Below are 12107 nucleotides of genomic sequence, written 5' to 3'. Positions count from 1 at the left end.
GCTACAGCCTTGCTCTTGCATCCTTACAAAGGCTTCTTGGCAGAGGTTGGAGTACTCCAGCATTTGTTCATGCTGTTTGTGCAGTCTCTTACATAACTCTACTGGGATTTTAAATTTCTTTTAATTACCTAGGAAGGATTTCTGCTACTAAGATTACAGGGATCTGTGCCTTCAGCAGGGCTAGGAAGCCAGCTCTGCTGCAGTCAGACTAGCAGTGCAGGCTGTGTATCTGGCTGCCTCCCTCTGCCTGCGATCACTCCAGAGCTTGCTCAGTGGGGTGAACATGGATCAGAGCAGGGCTTCACAGGTCCTGCTGTGTGTAGCCTGGTAATACGTGTCAGCTGCTTCTGGGTGGAGCAGTAATTTCTGCCTGGCAGCTTGACTTGTAGATCATAAACCACTGTATTTTACTTTCCTCTGTTACTCCCGGTCCTAACTGCTGAAGCCTTAGCTGCTCTAGCCTGGCCTTGAAATCCAAGAGCTTCTGGGTGAGTTGCCTTTTGCACTTGTCACTTGGTGCCCTGCTCCACGTGAGGGCTTGGTTAAAAGTACCAAGTTCCTTCTTTTTCCTACTTCTGTCCTTTACAAAAAGAGAGGGCTGTGTGAAACGGGGGCAATGAAAATGTTACTTCCTTTTTTACGTCTCTGCCAGGCAGAAATAGCTCTTCCCTCCCCCTTAGGTCATACTCAAAAACTACTTGCTATGTCTTAAGCAATACATCAGCCAGGTTTCCCAAGTCTGTGGTGTTACAATAGCAGACAGAAGCAGAGCTGAGAAGGAGCTTTACAAGTTCAGAAGATGGAGAATTGAAAGAGACCAGGTGATAGATACAAAAAGGACCCGGATAAATGAAAACTTGGAACTGATGATGGTGAAGGCTACCTTGGATTCAAAGAGGTCCTGGACATTGCTGATGCTACAGCTATTAAATAAATGTGGGCAGGGGGAGCAGGGTGGGACTGGGATTTAGCTGCCTGGGGAAGGTAGCTAAGAGATACAGGCAGGAGCAAGGAGAAGCTCACCTGACGGAAACCCTGCCAGGAGCTGCAGAGCTGTGCCTTCTGCGCAAGGGTATCAGCCACAGGAAGGCAGGGGAGCTGCGTGTTAGCAAAGGGAAAGGTTTTCTTCTTGCCTCATGTCTTATAGCTTTACATGGCTTTCTTGGAAAAAAAACCAACCAAACAAAAAACCACCCAAAACAAACAACCTGCCCAGAACGAAGTGTCTCTTGTGTATTCCACAAGACTGTGATTTACCTGTAGCTGCTTTACAAAAAAGGCTTGAAAAAAAAAAAAAAAAAAAAAATCTAGTGTGATTAAAAAAGGGGAGGACAAAAAAATTTCACAGCAGTATTAAGGAAAAACTAAGTTGTGTATATGCAGGTTTAAACCCACCGTATCCAGCCCTGCTAGGGGTAAGGCATGTGCTATTCATCCCCCCTGCCAGGAGGAATGATGAGGTTCTTAAGTCCCTGGCGAAGACAGGGGCAGGGCTCATCCTCCTGCCGCTTCAGAGCCATGTGGAGAGAGCCCTGAAAGGGCATTTCAGTGCGCTCCGAGGTGGCTGTAATTAAGGATTACATCACGGACAGAGGTGAATCGTGGGGAATGAAGATTACAGCTCTCAAAATAGAGCATGGCATCATCTTTTATATGCTGATCAGGTACAATACCAACTAAAGGTGTCTTGAAACCACCAAGGTGAGGGGTTTGATGTACCGGAGTGGTCGTTCTGTTCTGTGAGCGTCTCGTTAGCCATGGAAGCGCTGCACACACCTTACGGAGAGAGCTTTATTTCATTTCTGTTTCCTTAGCCTAAAAAATGAAGCTGTATACATGGAAACCAGAGACATTTCTCATGGACAAAGAGAATAATAAAGGAGCATGTGTGTGAAAAGAAAGATAAGATAAAGCACAGCATGTTCCTGCAGAATCCGGCAGCAGAAAGACAACGTGGAAGCAAAATAGTTTGCTGGCAAACTAGAAAGACAAGGTTATTGATGCCTCTGAGAAAAATCCTCCCACAACAAACTGGAGCCTCAAATCCTCTTGGCAGACAGATGGCACCGGGATTGTTTGATACCTGATGGAAACGCTTAGCGCTGACTTTTCCCATGCCAGCCGTTTTCACCACACTTACAAAAGTGTGTATCGCAAGCTTTGTTCCCAAAGAGTCGTATATACCACCTGGGTTCTGCAGAAAACATCTGCTGAAACAGTTGTAAGCAAAACTTGAATAGTCTTTATTCCAAGTTGTTTTCTTCCGGTCAGTCCGGTCGCTCACTCCAGCTGCTTTGGCAGTGGCACCTGGACATGGACAGTAAGTATTAGCAGGAGGATATTTCTCAGTCTTATTTCCCAAACCCATTTAATACAAACCTTCAGAAACGGTGAAAAGATTAAAAATACAGCAGCTGGGAGCTCTAAGGAGCTCTGGTTGGGAATTTCTTTTGTTTGCAATTGCCCACTTGCTGTTTGCAATTCTTAATGCCCAGGAAGGAATTTACAAGTCCCACCACAGAGCCAACAAACACGCAGCTCAGCTCAAGCAATAAAACCCAATTTTAGAGATGAAGCCGAGGATATCAAGGCAAATAAGGAGTTGCCAAGATCACACAGGCAGGTGAGAATAAATCCCTAATGCCCCAAATGCAGCCCTTTGGCCCAATGACACAGGACCAAAAAAAAAAAAACCACAAACCCAAAAATACAGAACAAAAGACAACCCCAAAACCCCAACATGTTCATTGCTTCACCTTTCCCTGGGCTATGATAGCAATTGTTATCTGGCCCATTTAGGGTGCAACATGAATTGATCCCTCCACACCAAACCCCACAGCCCTCTTTTATAAAAACCTCCCAAGGATTTTGGGGGGAACGGCTGGGGTTCGCTATTGCTCCCTGGTATCCAGCAGCACCTGGGTTTCTTAATCATTGCTGTGCCCACCGGAGCTCCCAGAACCAGCATCCTCTGCCTTCCTGAGAGGAGGGGAGGCAGCAGATCCCACGGCAATGCGGGACCAACCTGCCGCCCCGAGCCCCATCTGAGCCAGTACAGATAAACTGTGACCTTTACAAGAGCAGGTCTTGTCATCTTAGACACGGCACCGAAATGCAAAACCTAGACTGGCCTAGAAAGGCCAGCAATGCCCTGAGGAGAGGCCCTGGCTGCAGCCAAGTCGGGCTGGGCAGCAGAAACCACAGCCCCAAAACTTGGTTTGGGGCCAGAACGTTCACGTTAAACCTGGACCGGGGTCACTGCAGGACCTGCCCCTGCCAAAATTTCAGGACAAACTACTCTCTCTGGAATTACTGAGGGAATAGTTATTTCTGTGTAGGTATAAATGAAAGTAAAATGTGGCCCACTATATAAAAATGCCAATATTGAGTGAAACATGAATCACAAAATACTACTTGAGCGTTTTTAATTGCAAAGGATTTTCTGCACTCTTCCTCTAGCCTTAGCAACACAGAGGCATCCACATCACTAGCTACAAACAGATCAGTCAGCTTTTAGTATTTCCTGAATAATGGTACAATGCAAAGAAATGTAACATTTCAGGACGGCAAAATGTTGAATCTGGTGGCCAGCACTTTGAGAAGTGGCCCATGAATTCAGTAGCCAGGTAAGAGCATCACCAAGAGGCAGCTTTATCACAGTTTGGTACTTCCCCCTCACACTAAAGCTTCTAATGTCATTTAAACCAGACCAAGCGAAGGCAGTCCTGGACCACGACCGTACCACAGGCCCTTCTCGCTGCCCGGCAGGTTCGTGGCAGCGCTGAAGGGGCACCGGTTCTCACGGCCACCAGCCCGGGGGCCGGGGCAGCCACCACAGGGGAAGCGGAGGCAGGGGAGCGGGGCCAGTGCGTTACTGGAAACCCAGCTCCTGCCCCTGTGCAGTTTCTTAAGTGATCTTGGGTAATTTATTTTGCTGCCAGTGCTCCAGTTCACCCTTTATTAAATGGACCAAGTGACGGTGCTTTCTTGCGTAAAGTGAGAACTAAAGAAAAACAGGGCTGCTTGGCAAGAGAAACCTACATTTTATGGGGGACTGAGGGCAGACTAATGTGAAAAATAATACCTCTTGCTCTCCTGAAGCAAACATCTTATAATAGCATTTACCTGTCATAAGTAATACGCCATTACTAGTATGTTAACGTTGTGTTTCTGTGGTTTTCTTCACCTCCTGAGAGAATTTCCTTTCTTTCACCTGTATGGATGCCAACAGGGATGTGCGAGGCTGCAGCCTCGGCGCTCGCTGTCATTTCTCTGTGCGAGCCGTACCTTAGTGCTGCCAGGGGAAACCACTGCCTGCGTCCCGGGAACGGCAGCCTGATGCAAAAGGACGAGGATGACCATCACGCGGGTGCGTTTGCGAGCCCCGCCGAACAGCTAACCCTTCAAATGGCAGCTCCAAGCGTGCTGGGTGAACGCGATGCCCTCCCCTCGCCGCCATCGCTAAGCACTTACCGGTTTAAGATAAGCGACGTTGCTCTGACGAATGTCGTTTAGTAGCTGATCTCTGGGGGTTATTTCGACGAGGGGAGGCGGCCTCCTCCTGGGAACAGGTTTAAGCGTTTTGATGACGTCTCTGAGGTTGGTTTTCTCGGCGGGTTCCACGTACTCCGGCACGGCGGGTTTGCGTTGAATCTTCTTCAGCTTGACCACTCTGAAGCTGACGGGCTCCTCTCTGTGCGGCTGCTCGGGGGCCGGCTGCCTCGCGCGCTCCTGCCTTTTGCTCAGAGACACAGCCGCGGGGACAGGCGGTTTCGGGGCTTGCGGGGGTTCGTGCATCCTCGGCTGGGGCAGCGGTCCCCCCAGCATTTCCCACATCCCGGGAGGCAACCCAAGTCCATTCTCCAGCATCGCTATCAACTCTCGCTGCTCTTTCATTTGCTGCTGCCTCTGCTCCTCTTGCCTCTTTTGCCTCTGCTTGTCCAGGTTTCTGCTGAGCAGGTTGGTGACCACCATCCTGGGCCCCGGCAGTTCGAAGTGGTACCCCATTTTAAGGAGGGTGGGGTTGGCTTTCAGCAGCCTGGCGATCTCCATTTCTGCCTGGTGGCCCAGCATGCTCCGCTGGTTGTGAAAGCGGAGCTCCGTCAGCGTCTCGTTGTACTGCAGGCACCTCATGATAGCGACGATCCCTTTGCCAGAGATGCAGTTGGAATCGATGTTCAACGTGGTGATGCTCCTGTTCTCCCGCAGCATGTTAGCCAGCGCGAACGCCACGTTGTCGTCGGCCCCCACGTTGGCCAAGCTGAACGTTTTTATGTTCTTATTCTTTTTCATGGCATTGACAAAGTCTATCAGCATTTCTTTGGGGATGTTTTCTATGTTGTTCAGGTTGAGCTCTTTCACATCCGGGTTGTTTTTTCGGACTTTCTCCAAACTGTCTTCTAAATTGGTTTGATTTCCTGACGGCCTGGCGCTTAGCTTCATGAAGCTGGTATCCAGTGCTAACTTTTTGGGGATGTTTAATTTTGACACTTTCTTTTCATTTTCGTTTGGCTTTTCTATGGTTTCTCCTGATTCTGCACCTGGTTTCTTGCTTATCTGATCACTGTGACGGTTCTCGTTGGTGTAAGTCTCCTTTGTTTCCAATTCAGTCTCATCTTCCTCTTCCTCCTCTTCGTCATCATCTTCCTCTTCCTCCTCTGTTTCATCTTCCTCCTCCTCCTCCTCTCTCCCTTTATCACTTCCACCTCTGTCTGTCTCCCCAAATTGCATTCCCGAGTTGGACAAGTGCTCATTTTTGTAATGTCTCTCTTTTCCCTCTGCTCCTGGCGCCCTCCCGCTGGCCGCCTCGCCGCCGCTGCCGCCCTTCCCTGCTGTCTCCTCCGCAGCGCTTCTCTGAGGAAGACAAAACCTCACAGCTGAAATAATTGAACACGGCTTTGTTACATTAAATTCCTGCTCAAACGAACAACGTAGCAGCTGGGTTTAGATACCTCTATGCCCATGCGTTATAGATTAATCCTTAAAAGTGTCATTGCCTGTACGTTGGGGCTGTGCTGGCTTGCTTGGGAATACAGGAACAATTGCTCTTAAAGTGGCTGCAAACCAGTTTCTCATCTTTGCCCATTAAATTAATACTGCCAATTAAATCCTGTACATATTTAATGCTATGTTAAGGTGATTCCTTGAACCCTTCTGGGGGTTAACAGTCTCTGATCCAAAGTCTGCTTCTGGATTTTGTGTCATTTTTATCATTTCCTTGACAAACAAGAAAGTTTATTTCATATGTAGCAAACCACTGGAAGTCTGTGTTAACCACTGACCGCGTGCTCAGCCCAGGGAGGAGTGAAGAGGGCACACGGCAACAACCACACAGTCACCCAGCACAGGAGACCACGAGGCTGCCTGGATGTGCTGGAACCTGCCAGAGCATCCCAGCTAAAGCAGCTCGTCAGTGAAGGCAAGGCAAAACACTAGCTCAGTTTTATTTTGAGTCCAAAGGTAGGAAACTGGACTCTGCACACATATGTTGGCAAGGCAGTGGGGCTTCTAGCAGCAAAATAAAACCAGTTGCAAACTTCCACCATCTCCAGAGACCCTCCTAGCTGAGATTTTTTTTTCAAGTATCTTTTTGCAGGGGATCCTCCATCACTGAGAAATGCTGATAAAGTTCTGATAAAGATCAAGATATTGTCCTAAAAGGTTTGCACTAGTTCAGGCAGGGCAGCGTCACAGCTTGTGCTTCGCCAAAAGCCAGACAAAACGGTCACAAAGTCACTTCTGCCCTTGGGGCTGTGGTTCCTACATGCTGTGGTAGTGGATGGGTTTAGTACGGGGATGGCCCGATGAATGCGGCAGACAGCCCTACGCTCAAATTCCAGATTTAACCTCAGAATTGTTAAAAAAGATTGTTTCTTTGAGGGTAAGAACGTTGCAGGAGGGAAAAATCCCACAGATTTCCCCCCCTCTCCAGGGGCAGGCCATGAAACCTGCCCTGGGAAGCCCATGAGGTACTGTGCTGTTACTGTGTATTAGCAAAAGCATTAGTGTTTAAAAAAAAAAATAAAAAAAAAAATCAGTTACCTCAAATTCACTTGGGTTCAGGAATGGATGTGTTTCACCTGGGCAAATTTCCATTCTGTTAACCTAATTTTAAGTGTGGCCCTCATCCTGAAAAATATCTAAGTGTGACCGTAACTGTATTTCAAACTCATAGGGATGGTAGAATAAATTTAAGTACTGTACTGAAAAGGGTCGGACTAGTTCATGGAGTCTGCATGCCGGGGCATTAGTGAATGTTTCGCATTGTTAAAATGCAGTGGTTTGGGTTTTTGTCCAGTACAATGTTAAATTCTGTCAATTAATTAAATACGTACAATTAATGTAGTCTGTTATGGAAAAACAATATGGTGTTGTTCCATAGGCAAAGTCAAACAAATTTGAGTTGCATCCTCTGAATTGATTTAATGACAATTTGGCAATGATTTGCTTTACTGAAGCAGAATTGGGATTTTCTTATATTAAAAAGCTTAAGTAAGTATTTAGGAAAAGCAATTAAAAAATTACTAACCCTGACGTCAGTCCAAGCTAGGTCCCGACGTTGCCGAGGCTTTTAGGATGAATTTAAATTTGTTTGTACCGTATCTTATGTAAGGGACGGAAGCAGAGGCAGGTTAAGGTATTAAAGCTATAAAACAGATCCCACAGCAGATGCATAATAAATATTTGTGATTTTTTCTTGTTACCTCAGAGGGCAAGAGGGTGACGGGAACTCTCTCGTCCTCGAGCATGCGTCGGGATGCCTTCTGCCAGTACAGGTAGTCAACCAGGGACCTGTGGTCGAAGCTCCCCGTGGGGGGTTTCTCTGTCTGATCCCGCTGTATCATCCCAGTTGGGACTTCGGGGTCTGGGGCCATGACTTCCATCTCACACTGCAGCTCCTTTAGCTCCTCTGGGGACAGGTTTGCCAGGATTTCATCTTCATCGATGTCCTCAGGACACACTTCTTCGTCAGAATTTTGGCCGAGTTCAGACATTTTCTTCCTTCCCTCCTTCCTCTATTGCTTTTTAAACCTAAAGAGAAAGATAAATTTCAAAGGTTGGGTTTGGTTTTGGTTCGGGTTTTTTTTTTTCCTCACTAACCGCAGTTCACTCGGTTAGATCGACAACTTCATGTTTTGGTCATGAGCTGTGGCAGCTCTCGGTCTCAGTGCGGGAGACAGACCGTGCAGCTAAGTCTATATTAAGCTGCACTTGGCTGGATAAAGAGAATTTATGGTGATGCTGCCATGCTCCATTTTCAGCAACCCGTCAGCTGTGCAAACCCTTCTGACATTTCAGTGCAGCTGGTGCGTCCCCCATTGAGTGAGGCGGGAGATGGCCGTTTTCTAGAGGATTCCTGGGGCACTGCGCCTTCCAGTGCTTCGGCCCGCGCTTGAATCACCGCAGGCGGCTGGAGTGACATTAGTGGTACCTGCGAGGTGTGCGGGTGAAATTCTGCACCGTGGGAAGGATCCGCACAACGTCTCTGTCTCCATAATATCTTGGATATCTCAAAAGGGCTGGGGACTGCGGGCTCTTCGCTGCCTTTAGCTGGGTCTAAACCCTGACAGAATATCGCAGGTGGTTTTGGCATGAGGGCAGCCGTCGCGCAGTTGATGAGCTCTCCCAAACGCTAGATCCTGGTTAAGGTAAAATCCTCCAAGATGGAAAAATGGCAGGCGAACAGTTGGTACAACACACACCCTGTGCTTGGGGGCAGGGGTCCTTGTGGGGATGGACACCAGCCCCTTGAATCAGCCTGAGCGGTTCCATAGGGAGCATTTCCCCACAGCATTTCCCACAGCACATCCATGCCCGGCTCCTGCCCAGTCTGCCCAGGGGCAATGCCAATGCCCTGTTTCTTGACTGGCCTGTCTCTATCGTGGACTTTATTCGCACTGTCAACAGATCTTGGCTGACAGTTCATGTCAGGTACAGCCTTCTCCTACTTTTTACCTTTTTTTTCCACAGAATTAATAAGCAACTACAAAGATTTACTTTGCTAATATTCATAGAACCGATGTAACGATAGAAGATTACCTGAAGTCCTTTTTTTTCCATTAAGTGTCTATTCCAGGTAAGAAGTGCCGCCTTCTTTGTTCAAAATATTTTATAGGCTTCTAAATTTACACAGCAAACCAGAAAACCACATGTCCAACACCACTGTGCTCATGGATGCTTTGGAAAAACAGAGTAGCATGGGCTACTCCACTGCAGTTTGGACTGTCCATTGGATTAGGAAGATTCCCTCTCATAATTGCAAATATACTTTGCAGGGGGAATCAAATCAAATCCTCACCTTGCAACTGTGAATGAATCTTTCATAGGAAAGAAACCTCAGACGAGAGGCTGTGAAACCAAGCCCCACCGATTTTCAAGCCATATTTCTCGTTCCAGTCTCAACCACGCTCTGCTGGAATCTACCAGCAGCAAAATAGTCTCTGCGTGATGATGGTCTCCCTTTGCTGTGGTATTCAAAGCCCTGTTAACCTCTATTAAAGAGCCATTGTCCAAAGGTCCTCATTTAATTAACGCTGTTACACAGGAGGGAAGAGGTCAAAGATTTGAGAACGAAAGTGGTGGTAAAGGAAAAAAACCCAACAAAAACCCAAGCCAAGGAACGCAACGGCTTCATTTGCCCCCTTGGTATTTCAGGGGACATCCTTATTTTATATTATGCAGTAGCAAGCACAACAGCAGACCCACACATCAATCTATCTGGTCTAGCAGTTTCAATCCCCAGCAATTGCTGTCCATAATAGAGTCCATAAATGGTTTCCTGATGTTATCAAATAAATCAATGCTCTTCGGTAGCTGGTATGTTATTCTCCCAAACGATGCTGTTTGGGTCACAGAAGCTGTCTATTCAGTGGTTCCTTATCGCCTGTGAATTTCTTGCCTGTAAATAAAGCCCTTGGCCACCTTCTTGTATTTCCATGATCTTCAGCCAGGCCATCTTGGGCCATGGTCTTGTCAGATCTGCTAAGTTAAGTAGGGTCAAATCCACGAAGTCTTCTCTAGAAAAAAAAGAGGGGTACTGAGAACACTAGCAAGTATTTGAAAAGCAGGTTTTCTTCTAAGTAGAAATCTATCATTTGTCGATACCACGATTAGGAAACACTATATTTCTGGGAGCGATACCTTCTCCGTCAGAGGCAGAGCGAAGGGCTGCCTGGTGACACCCCTCCTGGTGGCACGGGTGCTAATCCCACAGATTTCCAAGGTGGGTATCACATTTTGCCTACTTTAGGTCTCTCCTCCATAAATCACCTTGAGTTCAGGATTCACTTCCTTTTCTAATATGTCGCTTAGCGTTTCGGTGCGCTGGGAACGGCACGTTAAGGCAACAAGCACCACCCTCCAGGCTGGGAACACACTCACGGCCAAATCTAGAGGTCTTTTCCAAGGCAGAACTCCCATCTTCTTCCCAATAATATTTGGGGGTATTTCCTTTGGAGCTTTCCAAAATAATCACTCATTCCTCAACCTTCATTAAGAAGGAAAGCCAGTTCCGTTGGTAGCCCTTGCTATTTTTACACCAATTTGACGCTTGCTCAGGAATCCCCGGACTAATAAACTGCTGCACGAGGTGCTCCGTTACCAACCGGCAGGGAGCCGTGCCAGCAGCTGTGCTCGGAGCAGAATCAGAAGACAAGAGGTACCCACAGTGATCACAAAACGATCCCTATGGGTAGCAGCTCAAAATTCACGCTAAGTAGGTGCCTAACAAGTGTTAAATAAAGGCACTTCGGGAGCAAACTGGTAGAAGAAAAGGTTTGCCCTTGGTAATCAACAGTTCGTACTTACCGCTAGTGTTTCTAAGCCAGGTACTTGCGTATGGATGAACTCTTGCGTGAAACCCAGCAGGCTCTTGGGCAGGCTTGTTTCACTTCATTGCTTTTTCTCATTTGTGCGTTTTCTTCAAAACATCCAACCTCTCTCTCTTGAAAGCAAAAGGGTTGACAAGTTTTTAACTTGAACATCAAGAGGGGCCGACCCCTGTGTCTCCATTTGACGCGAAGCAGGCCATCACACCATGCTTCAAGTGCCTAAAACGTGTTCTATTTTTAAGGTAATTGATGGGACACATGGTGACGCCAAATGCTTGAGAGCAATTTCCATAATGTTGGCTTTCTTTTTTTTTTTTTGCTTATAAACCCCACACATTTATTTCTCTCTACTACCAATCCATGGCATTTCCAAGTGCCAAGGCATTAACTGGAACGAGTCGGAGAATGTGCCTGTGTAATATAACCTTGCATCGCTTTTAAGAAACTCGTAGGCTTGATGGGGCAGTCTAAAATTGACAAACAGTAGCATACACCAAGCATGTTCAGCAGTGCAGTGTAATGCAATAGGGGGATTATAAAGGGTCAGATGATGGGTTCTTAACAATAACAACCGCTAAGTAACAAGAGCAATCATAGAGAGACACCCTGTGGGAAAAACACCAGGGATCATCTTGGGAGAAAAAAAAACCCAAACAAACAAACACCACCCCTCCAAACTGTTACAGATATAAATATATCAGATTAAGTTTGTTGCTTAAATAGAATAAGGACATCTGACTTTCGAAGTATTTGCCCAAGTCGCTTGACAAGGAGCTGCAAAGTCAAGCCCCCACGTGAAGCAGCAGGCACAGCGGGGGCTGGCATGGGGATGGGATGGAGCAGGGGGACAGGGCTGTGAGCCCCTCGCCCCTGCCATCTCTGAGTCACAGCATCTCACCCCGTCAAGGTCTGGTGGCCTCCTTTGGCTCCAAGAGGAGCAAGCGGAGCTGTGTCTTCTGTTTCTCTGTTTCAGTGCGACCTGGATACCTCTAATTTGGTCCCAAAAAAAGAACATAGTGATTTTATTTTTTCTTTTTTTTTTAGTTTCCATTTTCAAAGAAGTCTGAGAGCAGCTACACTGGGTCCTCCCTACGCAATAGGAAACCACCTCTGTCATCATCCACATTCCTTATTACAGGGAAAAGACAACGTTAACATGTGTAGGGAGAAAGGGGGACCGTGATGGAGGGGACTCCAGTCATGCCAGAAATTGAGACAAAATTTCAGCCTGGGGCAGGGTGCTGACCGCCCCCCCCCCCCCCCACCGGGGGGCCCAAA

The 12107-nt window shown here is 47.2% G+C and overlaps 1 protein-coding gene across 1 annotated transcript; it reads right to left on the bottom strand.

The window, feature by feature from the left end:
* Positions 1-2280: 2280 nt before the first annotated feature.
* Positions 2281-7994, bottom strand: LMOD3 (leiomodin 3). The gene is made up of 3 exons (XM_009645981.1): positions 7704-7994; positions 4474-5853; positions 2281-2307 (listed from the first exon to the last, which is right to left on the bottom strand). The coding sequence occupies exons 1-3, from the start codon at positions 7992-7994 to the stop codon at positions 2281-2283; spliced, it is 1698 nt and encodes a 565-aa protein (XP_009644276.1).
* Positions 7995-12107: the final 4113 nt, after the last annotated feature.

The sequence above is a fragment of the Egretta garzetta genome, unplaced genomic scaffold (genome assembly GCF_000687185.1).
Source record: "Egretta garzetta isolate BGI_Z169 unplaced genomic scaffold, ASM68718v1 scaffold228, whole genome shotgun sequence".
NCBI lineage: Eukaryota > Metazoa > Chordata > Aves > Pelecaniformes > Ardeidae > Egretta > Egretta garzetta.
Note: the sequence above shows the minus strand (reverse complement) of the source record. Positions and strands in the feature narration are given on the sequence as shown.

Coding starts and splice junctions, on each gene's coding strand:
- LMOD3 (XM_009645981.1), bottom strand. CDS start 7,994: ATGTCTGAACTCGGCCAAAATTCTGACGAAGAAGTGTGTCCTGAGGAC. Junction 5,854..7,703: donor TCACCCTCTTGCCCTCTGAG/GTAACAAGAAAA, acceptor TGTCTTCCTCAG/AGAAGCGCTGCGGAGGAGAC. Junction 2,308..4,473: donor ACGTCGCTTATCTTAAACCG/GTAAGTGCTTAG, acceptor GTCCATGTCCAG/GTGCCACTGCCAAAGCAGCT.